Source organism: Lichenostomus cassidix, unplaced genomic scaffold (genome assembly GCF_008360975.1).
Source record: "Lichenostomus cassidix isolate B80296 unplaced genomic scaffold, HeHo_3.0 HiC_scaffold_37, whole genome shotgun sequence".
Lineage (NCBI taxonomy): Eukaryota > Metazoa > Chordata > Aves > Passeriformes > Meliphagidae > Lichenostomus > Lichenostomus cassidix.
In genome coordinates, this window is record NW_028147279.1 from 999,177 (window position 1) to 1,023,781 (window position 24,605).

At 50.6% G+C, this 24,605-nt stretch overlaps 1 protein-coding gene and 1 long non-coding RNA gene across 2 annotated transcripts; both read left to right on the forward strand.

The window, feature by feature from the left end:
* The first annotated feature begins 609 nt into the window (after nt 1-609).
* Nucleotides 610-24,605, forward strand: MAG (myelin associated glycoprotein). Its single transcript, XM_085044701.1, has 10 exons — nt 610-704; nt 5,769-5,827; nt 8,160-8,531; nt 14,972-15,268; nt 16,886-17,146; nt 18,312-18,572; nt 20,806-21,138; nt 21,964-22,060; nt 22,747-22,822; nt 24,365-24,605. The coding sequence occupies exons 2-10, from the start codon at nt 5,776-5,778 to the stop codon at nt 24,503-24,505; spliced, it is 1,890 nt and encodes a 629-aa protein (XP_084900827.1). The 5' UTR covers nt 610-704; nt 5,769-5,775; the 3' UTR covers nt 24,506-24,605.
* Nucleotides 5,837-6,512, forward strand: LOC146423549 (uncharacterized). Its single transcript, XR_014847500.1, has 2 exons — nt 5,837-6,178; nt 6,229-6,512. It is a non-coding gene; the product is annotated as an uncharacterized LOC146423549 (long non-coding RNA).

Sequence of the window (24,605 nt, forward strand, 5' to 3'; positions counted from 1 at the left end):
TTCCCAATTTTTTGGGGGGTTAGAAATTCCCAGATTTTTAGGAATTCCCAGACCTTTTGGGGGTAGAAATTCCCAAATTTTAGGAGTTCTCAGATTTTTAGGAATTCCCAGATTTTTGGGGGTAGAAATTCCCAGATTTCTTGAGCTCCCAAATTTCTGGAGTTCCCAGATTTTTTGGGGTTAGAAATTCCCAAATTTTAGGAGTTCCTAGATTTTTAGGAATTCCCAAATTTTTGGGGGATTAGAAATTCCCAAATTTTAGGATTTCTCAGATTTTTGGGGGGGGTTAAAAATTCCCAAATTTTTGGGGTTTCCCACATTTTTGGGAGTTTCCCAAACATTCTCACCCCCCCAGCTCCCCCGAGAGGGGCGTGGCTAGAAAAGGGGGCGTGGCCAGAGCTAACCACGCCCATTTCTAGCCACGCCCCCTCTAGCCACGCCCCCTAACCCCCCAGCTATTTAATCCCAAAACCACTCAAACCCCAAAATTTGGGATCCCCCAGACCCTCAGGACCCCCGGATTTTTTGGGAGGATTTCCCCGAAATTTTGGGATTTTCTGGGGAGGATTTCCCCGAAATTTGGGGATTTTCCCACCGATTTTTGGGGATTTTTGCTGGAATTTTTTGGGATTTCCACCCGAAATTTTGGGATTTTCCACGGATTTTTTTGGGACTTCGCTGGAATTTTTGGGATCCCCCGAGAGGTAAGTGGAGAAAAAAATCCCCAAAAAATCCCCCCAAAAAAATTTGGGGATGACGTCATCGGGTTGGGGACAAAAGTCCTCTTGTGGCTTTGGTGGCACCGCCAGGCACGAGGGGAGATCCCAAAAAAAAGTCCCGAAAATTAGGGAATTTCCCCCAAAATTTGGGATCTCAAAACCTCCGGGAGACCCCCAAAAAAAATCCAAAAATTGTGGAATTTTCCCCAAAATATGGGATCCTAAAAGCCTCTGGGACACCCAAAAAAACCCCTAAAAATTCGGGAATTTTCTCCAAAATTTGGGATCCCAAAAGCCTCTGGGACACCCAAAAAAACCCTAAAAATTCGGGAATTTCCCCCAAAATTTAGGATCTCAAAACCTCCTGGAAGCTCCGGAAATTTCTGGATTTTCCCCCGAAATTTGGGACCCCAAAACCTTTGGGAATCTCTCAAAATTTCCCCCCCAAAAAATTGCCAAATCCTCCCAAAAATTAAAAAAAACCCACAAAACCCCAAATCCTCCCAAAATCCGGGATTTTCCCCCCCAAAAAATCACCCCAAATCCTCCCAAAATCCCCCCAAAAATCCCATATTCTCAAAAATTACCCCAAAATTCCCGAATCTTCCAAAATTTCCCTCAAGAAAATCCCAAATTCTCCCAAAATTCCCCCTAAAAACCCCAAATCCTCCCAAAATCCCTGAAAAAAAATCCAAATCTTCCCAAAATTCCCCCGAAAAATCCCATATTCTCCTAAATTACCCCAAAAACCCCTAAATTCTCTCAAAATTCCCCCGAAAAATCCCAAATTCTCCTAAAATTCCCCCCAAAAAACCCAAATTCTCCCAAAAATCCCATATTCTCTAAAATTACCCCAAAATTCCTGAATCCCCTAAGAATTTCCCCCCAAAAAACCCCAAATCCTCCCAAAATCCCTGAAAAAAAATCCAAATTCTCCCAAAATTCTCCCCCAAAAACCCCAAATTCTCCCAAAACTCCCCAAAAACCCTCCAAATTCTCCCAAAATTCCCCTAAAAACCCCAAATCTTCCTAAAATTCCCCCAAAAACCCCCAAATCCCCCCAAAATCCCTGAAAAAAATTCCAAAATTTCCCAAAATCCCCCAAAAAACCCCGAATCCCCCTAAAATTTTCCCCCCAAAAAGCCGAATTTTCCAAAAATCCCTAAAAAAACCCAAATCCTCCCCAAATTCCAAAAAAAAAAAAAAATCCCTGAATCCTCCTAAAATTCCCCTAAAAAATCCCTAATCATCCCAAAAAACCCCAAATTCTTCCCAAAATCGCCTAAAAACCTCCCAATTCTTCCAAAATTCCTGAAAAAAACCCCAAATCTTCCCAAAATCCCCGAAAAAAAACCCAAAATTCCCCCAAATCTGGGATTTTCCCCCCGAAAAACCCCAAATTCCTCCTAAAAATCCTCCCAAAAAAACCCCAAATCCCCCAAAATCTGGGATTTTCTCCCCCAAAGAAACCCCAAATCCTCCCAAAAATCCCCGAAAAAGACCCAAATCCCCCAAAATCCGGATTATTCCCCAAAAAAACCCAAAATCTTCCCAAAATTCCCCAAAAAACCTCCAAATCCTCCCAAAATCTGGGATTTCCCCCCCCCCAAAAAACCCCAAATCCTCCCCAAAAGAACCCCAAATTCTTCCAAAATTCCTGAGAAAAAAACCCAAATCTTCCCAAAATTCCCCAAAAAAACCCCAAATCCCTCAAAATTTGGGATTTTCCCCCCAAAAAAACCCCGAAATTCTCCCCAAAATTAAAAAAAAAACCCAAAATCTTCCCAAAATTCCCCCAAAAAACCCAAAATCTTCCCAAAATTCCCCAAAAAAACCCCAAAATCTGGGATTTTCCCCCAAAAAAACCCCCAAATTCTCCCCAAAATTCCAAAAAAACCCCAAAATCTTCCCAAAATTCCCCCAAAAAAACCCAAAATTTTGGATTTTCCCCCAAAACCCCCAAATTTCCCAAAATCCAGGATTTTCCCCCCAAACCTCCAGACCCCCCCTGGCCAGCCCGGGACCCCCAAGGCGCCCATCCCCCCCCGCGGTGTCACAAATGTCCCTTTGTCACCTCCGGGGCCGTGGGGTGACCTTGGCGCGACAGGAATGCCAGCGTGGGGGGACACTGGGGACAGCTGGGGACAGCTGGGGACAGTTGGGGACCCTGGTGTGACACTGGGGTGGCACTGGTATGGCACTGGGGGGACAATTGGGGACAGCTGGGGACAGTTGGGGACAGTTGGGGACACTGGGAGACACTGGGGTGGCACTGGTATGGCACTGGGGGGACAATTGGGGACAGTTGGGGACAATTGGGGACAGTTGGGGACACTTGGGGACAGTTGGGGACACTGGCAGGACACTGGCAGGACACTGGGGTGACACTGGGGGACAGTTGGGGACAGTTGGGGACACTGGTGTGACACTGGGAGACACTGGGGTGGCACTGGTATGGCACTGGGGGGACGCTGGGGACAGTTGGGGACAATTGGGGACACTAGGAGGACACTTGGGGACACTGGCAGGACACTGGGGTGACACTGGGGGACAGTTGGGGACAACTGGGGGACACTGGGGTGACACTGGGGGACAACTGGGGACACGAGGGGACAATTGGGGACAGTGGTGTGGCACTGGGGTGGCACGTGGGGACAATTGGGGACACTGGGACATACTGGGGTGGCATTGGGGTGGCACTGGGGGACACTGGGGGACAATTGGGGACAATTGGGGGTTAAACTGGTGGCACTGGGGGACACTGGGGGACAGTTGGGGACAGTTGTGGACACTGGGTGACACTGGGAGACACTGGGGTGACATTGGGGTGGCACTGGGGGACAATTGGGGACGTTGGGGGACACTGGGGTGACTCTGGGGGACAATTGAGGGCACTTGGGGACACTGGGAGACACTGGGGTGACATTGGGGTGGCACTGAGGGTGACATTGGGGGACACTGGGGGACAATCGGGGACAACTGGGGACACTGGGGGACACTGGGGTGGCACTGGGGGACAATTGGGGACAGATGGGGACACTGGGTTGGCACTAGGGTGACACTGGGGGACAGTTGGGGACAATTGAGGACACTTGGGGACACTGGTGTGACACTGGGAGATACTGGGGTGACATTGGGGTGACACTGGGGGGAAAATTGGGGACAGTTGGGGACACTGGGTGACACTGGGGACAGTTGGGGACAGTTGGGGTAACACTGGGGTGGCACTGGGGTGCCATCCGGGTAAAATTAGGGTGGCACTGGTGGCACTGGGGGACAATTGGGGACACTGGTGGCACTGGGGGACACTGGGGTGACATTAGGGTGACACTGGGGGACAATTGGGGACACCGGGGGACACTGGGGTGCCATCCAGGTGACACTGGGGGACAATTGGGTGCCATTCGGGTGACATTAGGGTGGCACTGGGGTGACACTGGGGTGGCACTGGGGGACAATTGGGGACACTGGGGGACACTGGGGTGACATTAGAGTGGCACTGGGGTGACACTGGGGTGCCATCCGGGTAAAATTAGGGTGGCACTGGTGACACTGGGGGACACTGGGGGACATTCGGGTGACATTAGGGTGGCACTGGTGACACTGGGGTGGCACTGGGGGACACTGGGGGACACTGGGGTGACATTAGGGTGGCACTGGGGGACAGTTGGGGACACTGGGGGACACTGGGTGCCATCGGGGTGCCATCGGGGTGGCACGGGTGTCACGGGGGGAGGGGTGGCCCTGCCGGCTGCTGTCACTCGCTGTCCCCCGGCTGTTGTCACCCTCGGCCGGCACCGCCTGGGACCGGCGGGGACAATGGGGACAATGGGGACAGTGACACCGGGGGGGGGCGGGGACAGTGGGGACAGGCGGGGGGGACACGCGACACGGCTGGGGACACGGCTGGGGACACCGGGGTGGCACTGCGACACGGCTGGGGACGCTGGAAGGTACTGGGGGACAGTTTGGGGACAGTTGGGGACAGTTTGGGGACACTGGAAGGTACTGGGGGACAGTTTGGGGACAGTTGGGGACAGTTGGGGACAGCGGGGGACAGCGGGGACAGTGACACTGGTGGCACTGGGGACACTGGGACACGACTGGGGACATGGCTGGGGACACTGGGAGGTACTGGGGGACACTGGGGGACAGTTGGGGACAATTGGGGACACTGGGGACAGTGACACTGGGGTGGCACTGGGGACACTGGAAGGTACTGGGGGACAGTTGGGGACACTGGGGACAGTGACAGTGGGGGGGTGGCAGGGACCAGGAGACGATTTGGGACAGCTGGGGATACTTGGGGACACTTGGGGACATTTGGGGACACCGGGTGACACTGGGGGACACTAGGATGGCACTGGGGGACACTGGGGGACAACTGGTGACACTGGGGTGACACTGGAATGGCACTGGGGTGACATTAGGGTGACATTGGGGACACTGGGGGACACTGGTGTGACATCAAGGTGACACTGGGGTGGCACTAGGTGACACTGGGTGACACTAAGGTGACACTAAGGTGACACCGGTGACACTGGGTGACATTAGGGTGACAATTGGTGACACCGGTGTGACACTGAGGTGACACTGGATGACAATTGGGGACAATTGGTGACACTGGGGTCACATGAGGGTGACACTGGGATGGCACTGGTGACATTAGGGTGACACTGGGGGACACCAAGGTGACACCGGTGACACTGGGTGACACTGGGGTGGCACTAGGTGACACTGGGTGATACTGAGGGACAATTGGGGACAGTTGGTGACACTGGGTGACACCGGTGACATTAGGGTGACACTAGGGTGACACTGGGATGGCACTGGTGACATTAGGGTGACACTGGGTGACACCGAGGTGACACCGGTGACACTAAGGTGACACTGGTGACACTGGGATGACACTGGGTGACACTAGGTGACATTAGGTGACACTGGGTGACACCAAGGTGACACCGGTGACACTAAGGTGACACTGAGGTGGCACTAGGTGACACTGGGTGACACCAAGGTGACACCGGTGACACCTCCCTGTCCCCCCAGCGCCGCCATGAGCCCCGCGCCCCTCCCCCCACTGCTGCTGCTGCTGCTGCTGCCGACAGGTAACTGGGATGTACTGGTTTGAACTGGTTTATACTGGGAGGGACTGGTTTGGATTGGTTTGGACTGGGATATACTGGTTTATACTGGTTTGTACTGGGAGGGACTGGGATATACTGGTTTATACTGGTTTGGACTGGGAGGGACTGGGATATACTGGTTTATACTGGTTTGTACTGGGAGGGACTGGGATATACTGGTTTATACTGGTTTGGACTGGTTTGTACTGGGAGGGACTGGGTTATACTGGTTTGTACTGGGATATACTGGGATATACTGGTTTGGACTGGTTTGGACTGGTTTATACTGGGAGGGACTGGTTTGGAGTGGTTTGAACTGGTTTATGCTGGTTTGTACTGGGATGTACTGGTTTATACTGGTTTGGACGGGGAGGGACTGGGAGGGGCTGGTTTGGACTGGGATATAGTGGTTTATACTGGTTTGGACTGGTTTATACTGGGATATACTGGGAGGGACTGGGATAGACTGGGATATAGTGGTTTATACTGGTTTGGACTGGTTTGGATTGGTTTATGCTGGTTTGGACTGGGAGGGACGGGGAGGGAGTGGTTTATACTGGTTTGTACTGGTTTGGACTGGGATATACTGCTTTATACTGGTTTCTACTGGTTTGGACTGGGAGGGAAAATCACGGCAGTTTTGGGGTGAAAAATGGGGATTTTGGGGGTGAAAATGGGGATTTTAGGGATGAAAAGAGAACTGGTTTATACTGGTTTATACTGGGAGGGAACTGGAAATACACTGGGATGAACTGGGATGAACTGGTTTATACTGCGAGGGAAAAACGCGGCGGTTTTGGGGTGAAAAATGAGGATTTTGGGGTGAAAAATGAGGATTTTGGGGTGGAAAATGGGAGTTTTAGGGGTTAAAAGGGAACTGGGTTATACTGGGAGAGACTGGAAATAAACTGGTTTATACTGGTTTGTACTGGGAGGGACTGAAACACCTAAACACCCCAAAAATCCCTTTTTTTCCACCCTTAACGACCCCAAATCCCAATTTTCCGACTCTCAGCATCCCAAATTCCCATTTTCCCCACTTTTCTCTCATTCCCAGAAATTTCAGGAGCTCCCCGGGACCCCAAAAATCCCCTAAACAGCCCCAAAAATCCTCTAAAATCCCATTTTTTGACCCTTAATGACCCCAAATCCCAATTTCTCCACCCTAAATGACCCCAAATCCCAATTTTCCAACTCTCAGCATCCCAAATTCCCATTTTCCCCACTTTTTCCCACTTTCCCAGGAATTTCGGGAGCTTCCTGAGCCACCTGGACTCCACTTCAGGACCCCAAAAAATCCCCTAAAATCCCATTTTTCGACCCTTAATGACCCTAAATCCCAATTTCTCCATCCTTAACGACCCCAAATCCCAATTTTCCAACTCTCAGCATCCCAAATTCCCATTTTTCCCATTTTCCCAGGAATTTTCAGCGCCTCCTGAGCCACCTGGACTCCACTTCGGGACCTTTAAACACCTCTAAAATCCCCATTTTTCCGCCATTAATGACCGAAATTCCTAATTTTCCGACTCCCACCACCTCAATTTTTTTTCCCTTTTTTTCCAACCATTTTTCCCATTTTTCCAGGAATTCTCAGCGCCTCCTGAACCACCTGGACTCCACTCCGGGACCCCAAAAATCCCCTAAAATCCCCATTTTTCTTCCTTTAAGGACCCCAAAACCTCCATTTTTCGACCCCTAATGACCCCAAATCCCCCTTAATTGACTCCCAACATCTGAATTCCCATTTTTCCCGTTTTCCCAGGAATTTCTGGTGCCTCCTGAGCCACCTGGACGCCACTTTGGAACCCCAAAATCCCAATTTTTCGACCCTTAATGACCCAAATTCCCAATTTTTCACCCCATAACGACCCCCAATCCCCCTTAATCAACGCCACACCCAAATTCCTAATTTTTCCCAATTTTTTCCCAATTTTTCCAGGAATTCTCAGCGCCTCCTGGGCCGCCTGGATGCCTCCGGCCGTGGCCGGCCTGGCCGGTTCCTACGTCTCCATCCCGTGCCGCTTCGGCAAACCCAAAATCCCCTAAAACACCCCAAAATCCCCAATTTTCGGACCCTTAACTACCCCAAATCCCAATTTTCCAACTCTCAGCATCCCAAATTCCCATTTTTCCCATTTTCCCAGGAATTTCTGGAGCCTCCTGAGCCACCTGGACATCACTTCGGGACCCCAAAAATCCCCTAAAATCCCCATTTTTCGACCCCTAATAACCCCAAATCTCCCATTTCCCAACTCCCACCACCTCAATTTTTTTTCCCCTTTTTCTCCAACCATTTTCCCAATTTTTCCAGGAATTCTCAGCGCCTCCTGGGCCGCCTGGATGCCTCCGGCCGTGGCGGGCCTGGCCGGTTCCTGCGTCTCCATCCCGTGCCGCTTCGGCTACCCCGAGGAGCTGCGGCCGAGCTCCGTGCAGGGCCTTTGGTATTTCGGGAGTCCTTATCCCAAAAATTACCCGCCGGTGGTCGCTCGCTCCCGACCCGGCGCCGTGCACGAGAGCTTCGCGGGAAGGGCGAGGCTGCTGGGAGACCCCGGGATTCGAGATTGTTCTCTGGAGATCGGACCCCCCCTGAGTGCCGAACTGGGGGGCCGGTACTATTTTCGGGGAGATTTGGGAGGATATAATCAGTATAGTTTCTCGGAGCATACGACGTTGGAAGTGCTCGGTAAGTGGTTTTTAAAATTTTTTGGAGATTGGGGATTTTTTGGGATTTTTTTGTGATTTTTTGGGATTTTTTTGTGATTTTTTTGTGATTTTTTGGTGAATTTTTTAGGATTTTTAATGTGTATTTGGGGATTTTTTGGGATTTTTTTTCGGATTTTTTTGGTGATTTTTTGGTGATTTTTTGGCGATTTTTTGGGATTTTTTTGGATTTTTTGTGGATTTTTGGGATTTTTTGGGTGATTTTTTTTTTTTTTTTTCGTGATTTTTTGGGGATTTTTTTGTGATTTTTGGGGGATTTTTTGGGGGATTTTTAGGGGCGATTTTTGGGGATTTTGCTGCTGGGAGACCCTGGGATTCGAGATTGTTCTCTGGAGATCGGACCCCCCCTGAGTGCCGAACTGGGGGGGAGATATTATTTTCGGGGAGATTTGGGAGGATATAATCAGTACAGCTTCTCGGAGCATACGACGTTGGAGGTGCTAGGTGAGTAATCTAATTTTTTTTGGGTTTTTTGGGATTTTAAAAATTTTTTTTCCGGTTTTTTCTGGGATTTTTTTGTGATTTTATGGGATTTTTTGTGATTTTTTGGGGATTTTTTTGTGATTTCTTGGTAGTTTTTTGGGGATTTTTTGGGATTTTTTATGGGATTTTTTCGGATTTTTTTTTGATTTTTTTCGGATTTTTAAGGATTTTTTTTGCTGAATTTATGGGATTTTTTGGAGATTTTTGTGATTTTTTTTTCGGATGTTTTTGAGATTTTTTGATTTTTTTTAGGATTTTTTTAGCATTTTTTGGGATTTTTTTCAGATTTTTTTGAGATTTTTTGGGATTTTTGGAGGATTTTTGGGGGATTTTTTGGGGATTTTTTCGGATTCTTTAGATGACTTTTTAAGGATTTTTTGGTGATTTTTGGAGATTTTTTTGGTGATTTTTGGGGTGATTTTGGGAGTTTTGCTGCTGGGAGATCCCGGGATTCGAGATTGTTCTCTGGAGATCGGACCCACCTGAGTGCCGAGCTGGGGGGGAGATATTATTTTCGGGGAGATTTGGGAGGATATAATCAGTACAGCTTCTCGGAGCACACCACGCTGGAAGTGCTTGGTGAGTAATTTAAATTTTTTCTGATTTTTGGGGGATTTTTTGGGGCATTTTGGTGATTTTTTGGGATTTTTTTCCCGGTTTTTTAGGTCATTTTATGGGATTTTTGGTGATTTTTTGGGGATTTTTTTTCCAATTTTTCAGAGATTTTTTGGGATTTTTTTGGGATTTTTTGGTGATTTTATGGGATTTTTAGGTGATTTTTAAAGTGATTTTTGGGGGATTTTGGGGGGATTTTTTCGGATTTTTTAAGGAATTTTTGGGGCTTTTTTCCGGATTTTTTGGAGATTTTTTCCAATTTTTGGGGGATTTTTTGGGGATTTTTTTGAGATTTTTTGGTAATTTTTTGGTGATTTTTTGGGGGATTTTTGGGGAATTTTTAAAGGTACTTTTTGGGATTTTTTAAAGGATTTACTGGGTTTTCTTGAGGATTTTTAGGGGATTTTTAAGGAATTTTTTTGGATTTTTTGGGGATTGTTTTGGAGATTTTTTGGGTGATTTTGGGGATTTTGCTGCTGGGAGATCCTGGGATTCGAGATTGTTCTCTGGAGATCGGACCCACCTGAGTGCGGAGCTGGGGGGGAGATATTATTTTCGGGGAGATTTGGGAGGATATAATCAGTATAGCTTCTCGGAGCACACGACGTTGGAAGTACTAGGTGAGTAATCTAATTTTTTTGGGTTTTTTTGGCATTTTTAAAATATTTTTTCCGCTTTTTTCTGGGATTTTTTTGTGATTTTATGGGATTTTTTGTGATTTTTTGGGGATTTTTTTGTGATTTCTTGGGGATTTTTTTTGTGATTTCTTGGTAGTTTTTTGGGGATTTTTGGGATTTTTTATGGGATTTTTTCGGATTTTTTTGGGATTTTTTGGGGATTTTTAGGTGATTTTTTTGCTGAATTTATGGGATTTTTTGGAGATTTTTTGTGATTTTTTTTCGGATTTTTTTGAGATTTTTTGATTTTTTTTAGGATTTTTTTAGCATTTTTTGGGATTTTTTTCAGATTTTTTTGAGATTTTTTTGGGATTTTTGGAGGATTTTTGGAGGATTTTTTGGGGATTTTTTCGGATTTTTTAGATGACTTTTTAAGGATTTTTTGGTGATTTTTGGAGATTTTTTGGGGGATTTTTGGGGTGATTTTTGGGGATTTTGCTGCTGGGAGATCCTGGGATTCGAGATTGTTCTCTGGAGATCGGACCCCCCCTGAGTGCGGAACTGGGGGGGAGATACTATTTTCGGGGAGATTTGGGAGGATATAATCAGTATAGTTTCTCGGAGCACACCACGTTGGAGGTGTTAGGTGAGTAATTTAAATTTTTTTTGATTTTTGGGGGATTTTTTGGGGCATTTTGGTGATTTTTTGGGATTTTTTGGGGGTTTTTTGGGTTTATTTTTAGGGATTTTGGGCTGATTTTTTGGGGATTTTTTTTGGATTTTGTAATAATTTTTGGAGGATTTTTTGGGCTGATTTTGGGGGGATTTTTTGGGATTTTTGGGGTGATTTTTGGGGATTTTTGGCTGATTTTTTGGGATTTTTGGGGTGATTTTTGGGGATTTTTGGGCTGATTTTTTAGGGATTTTGGAATAATTTTTTGTGATTTTTTTTCGGATTTTTTTGAGATTTTTTGGGATTTTTAGGGGTGATTTTTGGGGATTTTGCTGCTGGGAGATCCCGGGATTCGAGATTGTTCTCTGGAGATCGGACCCCCCCTGAGTGCGGAACTGGGGGGGAGATATTATTTTCGGGGAGATTTGGGAGGATATAATCAGTATAGTTTCTCGGAGCACACCACGTTGGAGGTGCTAAGTGAGTAATCTAATTTTTGGGGATTTTTTGGGAATTTTTTGGGGATTTTTTGGGGGATTTTTTGGGATTTTTTGGGGATTTTTGGTGATTTTTTGGTGATTTTTGGGGGATTTTTTGGAATTTTTTTAGGATTTTTTGGGGATTTTTTTGAGCTTTTTTTCGGATTTTTTGGGGATTTTTTTTGGATTTTTTTGGTGATTTTATGGGATTTTTGGTGATTTTTTAGGATTTTTCGGGATTTTTTTTTTTTTTGGGGATTTTTTTTTTAAATTTTTTGAGATTTTTCCCAGATTTTTTAGGTGATTTTTTTGGGATTTTATGGGATTTTTTGGGATTTTTTTTGGATTTTCTAGAGGATTTACATGGGTTTTAAAAGGATTTTTAGGGGATTTTAAAGAACTTTTTGGGTGATTTTTTGGGTGATTTTGGGGATTTTGCTGCTGGGAGATCCTGGGATTCGAGATTGTTCTCTGGAGATCGGAGCGCCACTCAGCGCCGAACTGGGGGGGAGATATTATTTTCGGGGGGATTTGGGAGGATATAATCAGTACAGCTTCTCGGAGCACACCACGCTGGAAGTGCTTGGTGAGTAATTTAAGTTTTTCTAATTTTTGGGGATTTTTTGGGGGATTTTTGGGTGATTTTATGGGATTTTTTTGGGGATTTTTTTGGGATTTTTTTCGGATTTTTTTCGGATTTTTTGGGGATTTTTTGGGGATTTTTTGGGTGATTTTTTTGGATTTTTTGTGGATTTTTTCAGATTTTTTAGGTGATTTTTTGGTGATTTTATAGGATTTTTTGTAATTTTTTAGAGATTTTTTTGTGATATTTAGGCGATTTTTTTGGTGATTTTTTGGGATTTTTTGGTGATTTTAGGGGATTTTTTCTGGATTTTTTGGGATTTTTGGGGGGATTTTTTTTGGTATTTTTTTGGATTTTTTCATGATTTTTGGGGATTTTTGGGTGATTTTTGGGGGCTTTTGGGATATTTTAAAGGATCAACTTGGGGTTTCAGTAGGATTTTTTGGGGATTTTTAGGGGATTTTTTGGGGTGATTTTTGGGGATTTTTTGGGTGATTTTGGGGATTTTGCTGCTGGGAGATCCTGGGATTCGAGATTGTTCTCTGGAGATCGGAGCGCCGCTCAGCGCCGAGCTGGGGGGCCGGTACTATTTTCGGGGGGATTTGGGAGGATATAATCAGTATAGTTTCCCGGAGCACACCACGCTGGAGGTGCTAGGTGAGTGGTTTTATTATTTTGGGGGGTTTGGGGATTTTTTGGGATTTTTTTGGGATTTTTTGGGATTTTTTGGGGGATTTTTTGGGATTTTTTGGGGATTTTGGGGGATTTTTTGGGGATTTTTTCCGGATTTTTTCCGGATTTTTTCCGGATTTTTTCCGGATTTTTTGGGGATTTTTTGGTGACTTTATGGGATTTTTTTAGGATTTTTTTAGGATTTTTTCTAGATTTTTGGGGATTTTTTTTCGGTTTTTTAAAGCAATTTTTTGGTGATTTTTTGGAAATTTTTTTTTGATTTTTTGGGGATTTTTTGGGGATTTTTTGGGGATTTTTTCGGATTTTTTGGTGATTTTTTTTTTAGGATTTTTGATGGAATTTTTTTGATTTTTTTTTGGGGGGGATTTTTTTCAGATTTTTTTGGTGATTTTTTTCGGATTTTTTTTGGTGATTTTATGGGATTTTTGGTGATTTTTCTCGGAGATTTTTTGCTGATTTTTTAGGATTTTTTTGGGGATTTTTTTGGTGATTTTATGGGATCTTTGGGGATTTTTTTGGGGATTTTTTTTTTTATTTTTTAGGGAATTTCAGTATCCAAATCCCATTTTTAGGGAATTTCACTCTCCCAACCCCATTTTTGGGATATCCAGACCCCATTGTTTTAGGGAATTTCACTATCCAGATCCCATTTTTAGGAAATTTTGGTACCCAAACCCCAAATTTTTTGGGATTTCAGTATCCAAACCCCATTTTTTTGGGGAATTTCAGTATCCAAACCCCATTTTTTTAGTGAATTTCAGTATCCAAACCCCATTTTTAGGGAATTTCTCTCTCCAAACCCCATTTTTTGGGGAATTTCTCTCTCCAAACCCAATTTTTTTCCGGAATTTCACTCTCCAACCCCAAATTTTTTCGGGAATTTCTCCCTCCAACCCCAAATTTTTTTAAAATTTCTCTCTCCAACCCCAATTTTGGGATATCCAAACCCCATTTTTTTGGGGAATTTCCGTATCCAAATCCCATTTCTCAGTATATCCAAAACCCATTTTTAGTGAATTTCACTATCCAAACCCCAATTTTTAGTGGAATTCCTCTCTCCAAACCCCATTTTTTTCCGGAATTTCTCTCTCCAACCCCAAATTTTTTTAAAATTTCCCTCTCCAACCCCAAATTCTTTCCGGAATTTTCCAGAGGAGCCGCTGCTGGAGGTCCCCCCGGAGCTGGTGGCTGTGGGGAGGGATTTGGGGTTTTTAGGGAATTTCTGTATCCAAACCCCAATTTTGGGATATCGAGATCCCATTTTTAGGGAATTTCAGTATCCAAACCCCATTTTTTTTGGGATTTCACTCTCCAAACCCAATTTTTTTAGGGAATTTTGCTATCCAAACCCAATTTTTTGGGGGATTTTCACTATCCAAACCCCATTTTTTTCCGGAATTTCTCTTTCCAAACCCCATTTTTTTTGGGGAATTTCACTCTCCAAACCCCAATTTTTTAGGGAATTTCACTCCCCAAACCCTATTTTTTTTTTAAATTTCACCATCCAAACCCCATTTGTTTTGGGGAATTTCTCTCTCAAACCCCAATTTTTTAGGGAATTTCTCTCTCCAAACCCCATTTTTTAGGAAATTTCAGCATCCAAATCCCGTTTCTCAGTACGTCCAAACCCAATTTTTAGTGAATTTCACTATCCAAATCCCTTTTTTTTTTGGGATTTCACTCTCCAAACCCCATTTTTTTGGGGAATTTCTCTCTCCAAACCCCATTTTTTTCTGGAATTTCACTATCCAAACCCCAATTTTTTAGGGAATTTCACTCCCCAAACCCTATTTTTTTTTTAAAATTTCACCATCCAAACCCCATTTATTTTGGGGAATTTCTCTCTCAAACCCCAATTTTTTTGGAATTTCTCTCTCCAAACCCAAATTTTTCCTGAATTTTCCCTCTCCAACCCCAAATTCTTTCCGGAATTTTCCAGAGGAGCCGCTGCTGGAGGTCCCCCCGGAGCTGGTGGCCGGCGCCGTGGCCGAGCTGCGCTGCCGAGTGCCGGACAGCTGCCCACGCCAGCGGGAAGGGAACAGAACCCCAAATTTTGGGATATCTGAGACCCCAATTTTAGGGTATCTCAGTCTCCAGTTTTTGGGATACCCGAGACCCCAATTTTTAGGGAATTTTGCTCTCCAAACCCCATTTTTTTAGGGAATTACACCCATTTTTTAGGGAATTACACCCATTTTTTAGGGAATTACACCCATTTTTTGGGGAATTTTTTAAAAAATTCTTTCCGGAATTTTCCAGAGGAGCCGCTGCTGGAGGTCCCCCCGGAGCTGGTGGCCGGCGCCGTGGCCGAGCTGCGCTGCCGAGTGCCGGACAGCTGCCCGCGCCAGCGACCCCGCGTGCGCTGGGACGGCGCCGAGGAGCTTCCGGAAAGTTCCGAGCGCGAGTGGCGCGACGAGGCGGCCGGAGCGGCGGCCGTGGTGGCCAAACTGAGATTCCGGCCGCGGCGCGAGGACGGCGGGAGGAGGGTGAGCTGCCAGGTGACCTTGCCCAACTCCAGCCTGGCCTTCGAAGCCGGAGTGGCGCTGGACGTGCAGTGTGAGTTACCTGGGGGCACACCTGGGCACACCTGGGGGTATTTGGGACACACCTGGGGGCACCTGGGCACATCTGGAGACACCTGGGGCACACTTGGGCACACCTGGACACACCTGGGCACACCTGGGGACACCTGGACATACCTGGGGACACCTGGGACACACCTGGGACACACCTGGGGACACCTGGGGACACCTGGATACACCTGGGATACACCTAGGATACACCTGGGCACACCTGGGCGCACCTGGGGACACCTGGGACACACCTGGGACACACCTGGGCACATCTGGGCACACCTGGGACACACCTGGGGACACCTGAGACACACCTGGGACACACCTGGGGACACCTGGGGACACCTGGATACACCTGGGATACACCTAGGATACACCTGGGCACACCTGGGGACACCTGGGGGTATTTGGGGACACTTGGATACACCTGGGACACACCTGGGCACTCCTGAGATACACCTGGGCACACCTGGGGTGGGTGGGAGTATCAGGGTTGTCCCAAAAATTCAGTTGTCGGAACCCCAAAAACACCTGGATACACCTGGGCACACCTGGGACACACCTGGGGGACACCTGGGCACACCTGGGATACACCTGGGACACATCTGGGGGACACCTGGGACATCTGGGACACACCTGGGCGCACCTGGGCACACCTTGGGGACTTACCTGGGGAGGAGTGTCCAAAAAAATGTGGTGGTTTTGATCCTTAAAAACACCTGGGGACACACCTGGGCGATCCCAAAATACCTGGGGGCACACCTGGAACACACCTGGGCACACCTGGGGGAGAGGAGTGTCAGGGTTATGCCAAAAAATTCAGGTGTTGGATCCCCAGAAACACCTGAGGGGCACCTGGGTGATCCCAAAAATTTGGGTCATCCCAAAATACCTGGGGAGGTTTTGGGGAGGTCTGAGTCTCACCTGTGTCTCACCTGAGCTCACCCAAATCTCACCTGAGCTCACCTGAGGAGATTCTGGGGAGATTTTCAGCTCACCTGAGCTCACCTGGGGAGATTTTGGGGACATTTCCATCTCACCTGAGCTCACCTGAGCTCACCTGAGGCGGATTTGGGGACATTTCCATCTCACCTGAGCTCACCTGGGGAGGTTCTGGGAGGATTTGGGAATGTTTGAGTCTCACCTGAGCTCACCTGAGGAGGTTTTGGGGACATTTCCATCTCACCTGAGCTCACCTGAGCTCACCCAAATCTCACCTGAGCTCACCTGGGGAGGTTCTGGGAGGATCTGGGGATGTTTCAGTCTCACCTGAGCTCACCTGAAGAGATTCTGGGGAGATTTTCGTCTCACCTGAGCTCACCTGGGGAAGTTTTGGGGACATTTTCAGCTCACCTGAAGAGATTCTGGGGACATTTTCATCTCACCTGAGCTCACCTGAGGTGGATTTGGGGACATTTTCATCTCACCTGTGTCTCACCTGAGCTCACCCAAATCTCACCTGAGCTCACCTGGGGAGGTTCTGGGAGGATTTGGGGACATTTCCATCTCACCTGAGCTCACCTGAGGCGGATTTGGGGATGTTCGGGTCTCACCTGAGCTCACCTGAGCTCACCTGTCCGCCTCACCTGTCCCGTTGCAGACGAGCCGCAGGTGCTGGAGGTCTCGGGCCCCTCGGAGGCGCTGGAAGGCGCTCAGGTGGATTTCGGCTGCTCGGCCGAGGGTCGCCCCGCCCCCCTGCTCACCTGGTTCCGAGGCGCTCAGGTGCTGCGGGAGGAGCCGGGGATTCCCGCGCTGCCCCTGCACCTGGCCCAGGTGAGCCCCCAGGACAGCGGCGTCTACACCTGCGTGGCTGAGAACAAACATGGCCGCCACAACCGGAGCCTCGAGCTGCACGTGGCTTGTGAGTGACGCACCTGGGGGACACACCTGGGCACACCTGGGGGGGAGAAAAACACACCTGGGGGGAGAGAAACACACCTGGGGACACCTGGGGTCACACCTGGGGGGGAAAACACACCTGGGGAGAGAAACACACCTGGGGACACCTGGGGTCACACCTGGGGGAGGAAAACACACCTGGGGGGAGAGAAACACACCTGGGGACACCTGGGGACACACCTGGGGGGGAGGAAAACACACCTGGGGGGAGAGAAACACACCTGGGGACACCTGGGGACACACCTGGGGGGGAGGAAAACACACCTGGGGGGAGAGAAACACACCTGGGGACACCTGAATGTCACCTGGGTCACACCTGAGTCCCTTTTTGGGTTCCTGTGGTCACACTTGGGTCACACCTGAGTGTCACCTGGGTCACACGTGGGTCACACTTTGGTCCCTTTTTGGGTCTCTCTGCTCACCTGGGTCACACCTGGGTCACACCTGTGTCTCACCTGGGTCACACCTGGATCCCTTTTTGGGTCACTGTACACCTGGGTCACACCTGGGTCACACCTGTGTCTCACCTGGGTCACACCTGTGTCTCACCTGGATCCCTTTTTGGGTCCCTTTGAACACCTGGGTCACACCTGAGTCCCTTTTTGGGTCTCTCTGGCCACCTGGGTCTCACCTGGGTCACACCTGAGTCACACCTGGATCCCTTTTTGGGTTCCTCTGCACACCTGGGTCACACCTGGGGACACCTGGGTCACACCTGGATCCCTTTTTTGGGTTCCTTTGCACACCTGGGTCACACCTGAGTCCTTTTTTGGGTCTCTCTGGTCACCTGGGTCACACCTGTGTCACACCTGGGTCACACCTGGATCCCTTTTTTGGGTTCCTCTACACACCTGGGTCACACCTGGGGACACCTGGGACACACCTGAGTCCCTTTTTGGGTCCCTTTTTGGGTCTCTGCTCACCTGGGTCACACCTGGGTCCCTTTTTTGGGTCTCTCTGGTCACCTGGCTCACACCTGGCTCACACCTGGGTCCTTTTTTTGGGGTTTTCCCCTCTCTAAATCCCCTTTGGTCTCACCTGGGTCACACCTGGATCCCTTTTTTGGGTCTCTCTGGTCACCTGTCCCTCACCTGTCCCTCACCTGTCCCTCACCTGTCTCTCCGCAGACGCGCCCCGCCCACCTGTGCTGAACGGCTCGCTGTGGGCGCTGGCAGGTGAGCCGCTGGTTGTCACCTGCGCCGCGCGCAGCCACCCCGCGCCCATCGTGACGGTGGCGAGAGGTCGCCGCGTGGTGGCGACAGCGGTGTACGAGCCGCAGGTGACCCTGGAGGTGGCGGCCGCCTCACCTGAGGACGCAGGTGAATACCTGTGCAGGGCGGAGAACCAGCACGGCGAGAGCAGCCTGGCGTTTAATGTGACCGTGGAGTGTGAGTTTTGGGGGGAAAAGGGGGGATTTTGGGGAAAAATGGGGAAAAGCGGGAAAAAATGGGGAAAGATGGGGATTTTGGGTTGAAAAATGGGGAATTTGGGAGGAAAAATGGGGAAAAAGGGGGAAAAATGTGGATTTTGGGGGAGGAAAAATGTGGATTTGGGGGGGAAAATGGGGATTTTTTGGGGAAAAAATGGGGGATTTGGATCGAAAAATGGGATTTTTTGGGGAAAATGGGGAATTTGAGGAGGAAAATGGGGATTTGGGTTGAAAAAATGGGGATTTTGGATTGAAAAATGGGAATTTTGGGGAGGAAAAATGGGAATTTGGGGAGGAAAAAAGGGGTTTTTGGGGAAAAAAAGGTGGAAAAGGAATGGCGAGAGCAGCCTGGCGTTCAACGTGACCGTGGAGTGTGAGTTTTGGGGGGAAAATGGGGGATTTTGGGGAAAAATGGGGAAAAGTGGGAAAAAATGGGGAAAGATGGGGATTTTTGGGTTGAAAAATGGGGATTTGGGGGGAAAAATGGAGATTTTTGGGGGAAAAAATGGGGAATTTGGATCGATAAATGGGATTTTGGGGGGAAATGGGGAATTTGGGGAAAAAATAGGGAATTTGGGAGGAAAAATGGGGGAAAAGGGGAAAAAGGGGATTTTTGGGGAAAAAATGGGGATTTTGGGGGAAAATGGGAATTTGGGTTGAAAAAATGGGGATTTGGGTTGAAAAAATGGTGGGAAAATGGGGATTTTTGGGGAAAAAATGGGGAAAAGTGGGAATTTTGGGGGGATAAAAAAGGGAATTTGGGGAGGAAAAATGGGGAAAAACGGGGATTTTTTTTGAAAAAAATTGGGATTTTGGGGGGGAAAATGGGGTCCCGAATCCATTTTTTGGGGCTCTGGGTTGGTTTTTTGGGGTCCCAAACCCATTTTTGGGGTTCCTAATCCATTTTTTGGGGTCTCAGCTCCATTTTTTGGGGTCCCGAATCCATTTTTTGGGGTCTCAGGAGGGTTTTTGGGGTCCCGGGTTGGTTTTTGGGGTCCCGAATCCATTTTTTGGGGTCCTGGGTTGGTTTTTTGGGGTCCCAAGTTCATTTTTTGGGGTTTCTGTCCCCCAGACCCCCCGATCCTGCTCCCCGAGTCCCGCTGTGCCCCGTTTGGGGAGGGGGCTCGAGTCCCTTTTTGGGGTCTCAGGTGACACTGAAGGCTAGGAGGTCCCAGATTGGTTTTTTGGGGTCCCAAATCCATTTTTTGGGTCTCAGGTGGGTTTTTTGGGGTCCCGAATCCATTTTTTAGGGTCTCAGGTGGGTTTTTGGGGTTCCCAAACCCATTTTTGGGGTCTCCCTGTCCCCCCAGACCCCCCGATCCTGCTCCCTGAGTTGCGCTGTGCCCCGTTTGGGGAGGGGGCTCCAGTCCCTTTTAGGATCCCAAGTCCCTTTTTGGGGTCTCAGGTGGGTTTTTGGGGTCCCGGACCCATTTTTTGGGGTCCCTGATGTCCCCAATGTCCCCCCAGACCCCCCGATCCTGCTCCCCGAGTCGCGCTGCGCCCCGTTCGGGGAGGGGGCTCCAGTCCCTTTTTGGGGTCTCAGGTGACACTGAAGGCTGGGAGGTCCCAGATTGGTTTTTTGGGGTCCCGGATCCATTTTTTTGGGTCCCAAACCCATTTTTGGGGTCTCTCTGTCCCCCCAGACCCCCCGATCCTGCTCCCCGAGTCCCGCTGTGCCCCGTTTGGGGAAGGGGCTCCAGTCCCTTTTAGGATCCCAAGTCCCTTTTTGGGGTCCCAAATCCATTTTTTGGGGTCCCGGGCTGGTTTGTGACGTCCCGAATCCATTTTTAGGGGTCTCAGGTGGGTTTTTGGGGTCCCGGGTTGGTTTTTGGGGTCACGAATCCATTTTTTGGGGTCCCGAATCCATTTTTTGGGGTCCTGAATCCATTTTTTGGGGTCTCAGGAGGGTTTTTGGGGTCCCGGGTTGGTTGTTGGGGTCCCGAATCCATTGTTTGGGGTCCCAAATCCATTTTTTGGGGTCCTGAGTTGGTTTTTTGGGGTCCCAAGTTCATTTCTTGGGGTTTCTGTCCCCCAGACCCCTCGATCCTGCTCCCCGAGTCGCGCTGTGCCCCGTTTGGGGAGGGGGCTCGAGTGCCTTTTAGGATCCCAAGTCCCTTTTTGGGGTCTCAGGTGGGTTTTTTGGGGTCCCGAATACATTTTTTGGGGTCCCTGATGTCCCCCTGTCCCCCCAGACCCCCCGATCCTGCTGCCCGAGTCGCGCTGCGCCCCGTTCGGGGAGGGGGCTCGCTGTGTCTGCGCCGCCGTCGCCGTCCCGCCGCCCTCGGTGGCCTTCGAGCTCCCGTCCCTCAACGTCACCGTCACCGAGGGACACCGCGACTTCGCCCTGACCGCCCCGGCCGCGCCTGGCGCTCACCTGGGCGCACCTGGAGCTCACCTGGGCGCACCTGGGGCGGTGCTGGGGGTGCTGACCCTGCGCGGGGCGCTGGAGCCGCGGCTGGCGGTGATGTGCGCGGCCAGGAACGGCCACGGGGCGGCCAAGGTGCAGCTGAGGTTCCATCATCCAGGTGAGGCGCACCTGGGCACACCTGAGGGGAGTTTGGGGGCACCTGGGCATACCTGGGCACACCTGGGCGGCGTTTGGGGACACCTGGGGGGTGTTTGGGGACACCTGGGGGCACATTTGGGGACATTTGGGAGGCCAGGAACGGGCACGGGGCGGCCAAGGTGCAGCTGAGGTTCCATCATCCAGGTGAGGCACACCTGGGCACACCTGAGGGGCGTTTGGAGACACCTGGAGGGCACACGTGGGGGCATTTGGGAAGCATTTGGGGAGACCTGGGGGGATTTGGGGACACCTGGGCACACCTGGGATACCTGGGCACACCTGGGGAGCATTTGGGGACACCTGTGGGGGGCACCTGGGGACATTTGGGAAGGCCTTGGGGGATTTGGGGACACCTGGGGACACCTGGGATACACCTGGGCACACCTGGGGGGGATCTGGGCACACCTGGGCACACTTGGAGACACCTGGGATACACCTGGGCACACCTGGGACACACCTGGATGAATTCATTGCTACGGGGGGGGGGGAGGGGCGAGCGTGGGAATTTCTCTCCCCACTTTCCCACGGGGTGGGGGAGGGGCCGCAGGGCGGTTCCCTCGCCCCTCCCCCACCCCGCTGACCCCTCCCCCACCCCACCCACCCCTCCCCCACCCCTGCTGACCACTTAACCCCTTCCTTTCCAACCGCGGGGGGGGAGGGGCGAGCGTGGGAATTCCCCGCGCTCTATTCCCACGCGGTGGGGGAGGGGCTGCACCCCCCCCCCCCCCGGGGGTGATTCCCTCGCCCCTCCCCCACCCCGCTGACCCCTCCCCCCCTCCCCCAGCCGGGCTGGTGTGGGCCAAGGTGGGCCCGGTGGGGGCAGTGGTGGCTTTCGCCGTGGTCATCGCGCTGGTGTGCTACCTGAGCCAGAGCCGCCGCAAGTGAGCCCCGCCCCCCGCCGGCCACGCCCACCGGGGGGCCACGCCCACCTGGGGAGGGAGGGGGTGGGGAAGAGCTGGGTGGGGGTGGGGAATAGCTGGGAGGGGGTGGGGTTAGCTGGGAGAGGCCACGCCCACTCGGGGACCACGCCCACCTGGGAGGGACCACCCCCATTGGGGAAGCCACGCCCACCTGGGAGGGGGTGGGGTTAACTGGGAGGGGGTGGGGTTAGCTGGGAGAGGCCACGCCCACCTGGGAAGGACCACGCCCACGGAAAGGGAGCCCCAAATATGGATGGGATTGGGGAAGCCACGCCCAGTCGGGGACCACGCCCATTGGGGAAGCCACGCCCACCTGGGAGGGAAGGGAACCCAAATATGGGTGGGATTGGGGAAGCCACGCCCAGTCGGGGACCACGCCCATTGGGGAAGCCACGCCCACCTGGGAGGGAAGGGAACCCCAAATATGGATGGGATGGGGAAGCCACGCCCACCCGGAGGCCACGCCCACTCGGAGGCGGGACCACGCCCACCCGGGAGCACGAGGATTGGTGGGGAATGGGGAGGCCACGCCCACTCGGGAGCCACGCCCACTCGGGAGCCACGCCCACATTAGGCTACACGGGGCGGGGCTTGGAAAGGGGGCGGGGCCGAAGGTGACGAGGCCACGCCCCTCGTTGCCCCTGCAGGAAGGCGGCGGGAAGCCCCGAGGTGACCCCGGTGACCCCGACGGGGGGGCGGGACACGGAGCCACGCCCACTGCAGGTGACTGGCGTTTGGGGACATCTGGGGACAGTTTGGGGTCATTTGGGGAGATTTTGGGGACAGTTTGGGGACATCTGGGGAGATTTTGGGGACATTTGGGGAGATTTTGGGGACAGTTTGGGGACATCTGGGGAGATTTTGGGGACATTTGGGGAGATTTGGGGACAGTTTGGGGACATCTGGGGAGATTTTGGGGACATTTGGGGACAGTTTGGCGTCATTTGGGGAGATTTTGGGGACATCAGGTGGGAAATTTGGGGATCCGGGGGGCCGTTTAGGGGATGTTTAGGGACCTTTTGGGGACATTTAGGGACATTTTGGGAACGTTGGTGTGAAATTTGGAGGCTTTGGGGATATTTCGGTGTCATTTGGTGACATTTTGGGGGCCTGGGGGCCATTTTGGGGACATTTCGGAATGTTTGGGGACAATGGCGGGGAAATTTGGGGATCCTGGAGGTCATTTGGAAGACATTCAGGGACATTTTCGGGACATTTTGTGGTCATTTGGGGACATTTTGGGGTCCTGGGGGTAACTTCAGGGACGTTTGGGGACACTGGGTGTGAAATTCGGGGGCTTTGGGGACAGTCTGGGGACATTTGGGGACATTTGGGGTCATTTTGGGGACATTGGGATGTCCTGGGGGCCATTCTGGGGACATTTCAGAATATTTGGGGACGTCGGGTGGGAAATTTGGGGATCCAGGAGGCCATTTTGGGGAAGTTTAGGGACATTTTGGGGACATTGGGTGTGAAATTTGGGGACATTTGGGGTCCTTTTGGGGACATTGGGATGTCCTGGGGGCCATTCTGAGGCCAATTTGGGGACATTGGGGGGGAAATTTGGAGGTTTTGGGGACATTTTAGGGTCCTGGGGGACATTTTTGGGACGTTTGAGGCAATTTTGGGTCGAATTTGGGTGTCCCTGGGGTGACTTTTGGGGCCATTTTTGGGACATTTTTTGGGCATTTTTGGGACATTTTTGGAGGCATTTTTGGGAACATTTTTGGGAACATTTTGGGGACAATTTGGGACAATTTCGGGTGGAATTTGAGTATCCCGGGTTGAATTTTGGGGCCATTTTGGGGTGAATTTGGACATTTTTGGGACATTTTGGGGACATTTTTGGGACATTTTTGGGGACATTTTTGGGGACTATTTGGGGGCAATTTTGGGACATTTTGGGGCCATTTTTGGGGACATTTGGTGCCATTTTGGGTCGAATTTTGGTGTCCCGGGTTGGATTTTGGGGCATTTTGGGGTGAATTTGGGACATTTTGGGACATTTTGGGGACATTTTTGGGGCCATTTTTGGGGACTATTTGGGGGCAATTTTGGGCTGAATTTGGGACATTTTGGGCACATTTTTGGGACATCGTCAGCCAATGGGATTTGGGACATTTTGGGGACATTTTGGGGACAATTTGGGGCAATTTCGGGTCGAATTTTGGTAACCCGGGTCGGATTTTGGAGCCATTTTGGGGTGAATTCGGAGGATGACGTCATCCCCATTGATGACGTCATCCCCGCCCCTCCCCCCCCCAGGCCCGCTGGCTCCGCGTGGGGCGCTGGGCGCTGGGGGTGGGGGAGGGGCAGGCCACGCCCCCCGAGCCGGCCCCGCCCCCCAAACCCAGCCGAGGACCCCCCGAGGATCCCCCGGAGTACGCCGAGATCCGCGTCAAGTGACCACGCCCACCCGGCCACGCCCACCCCGCCCCGGGCCACGCCCACCTCCGTGTTGGCCACGCCCATCTTCTGGGAATGGCGAATTCCCCCTTACCTGGCC

What these genes read in the sequence shown, in the direction of transcription:
- MAG (XM_085044701.1), top strand. Translation starts at nt 5,776, where the DNA reads ATGAGCCCCGCGCCCCTCCCCCCACTGCTGCTGCTGCTGCTGCTGCCG. An exon ending in GTTTAATGTGACCGTGGAGT is followed by an intron (nt 18,573 to 20,805) that starts GTGAGTTTTGGG and finishes CTGTCCCCCCAG; the next exon opens with ACCCCCCGATCCTGCTGCCC. An exon ending in CGGAGCCACGCCCACTGCAG is followed by an intron (nt 22,823 to 24,364) that starts GTGACTGGCGTT and finishes TCCCCCCCCCAG; the next exon opens with GCCCGCTGGCTCCGCGTGGG.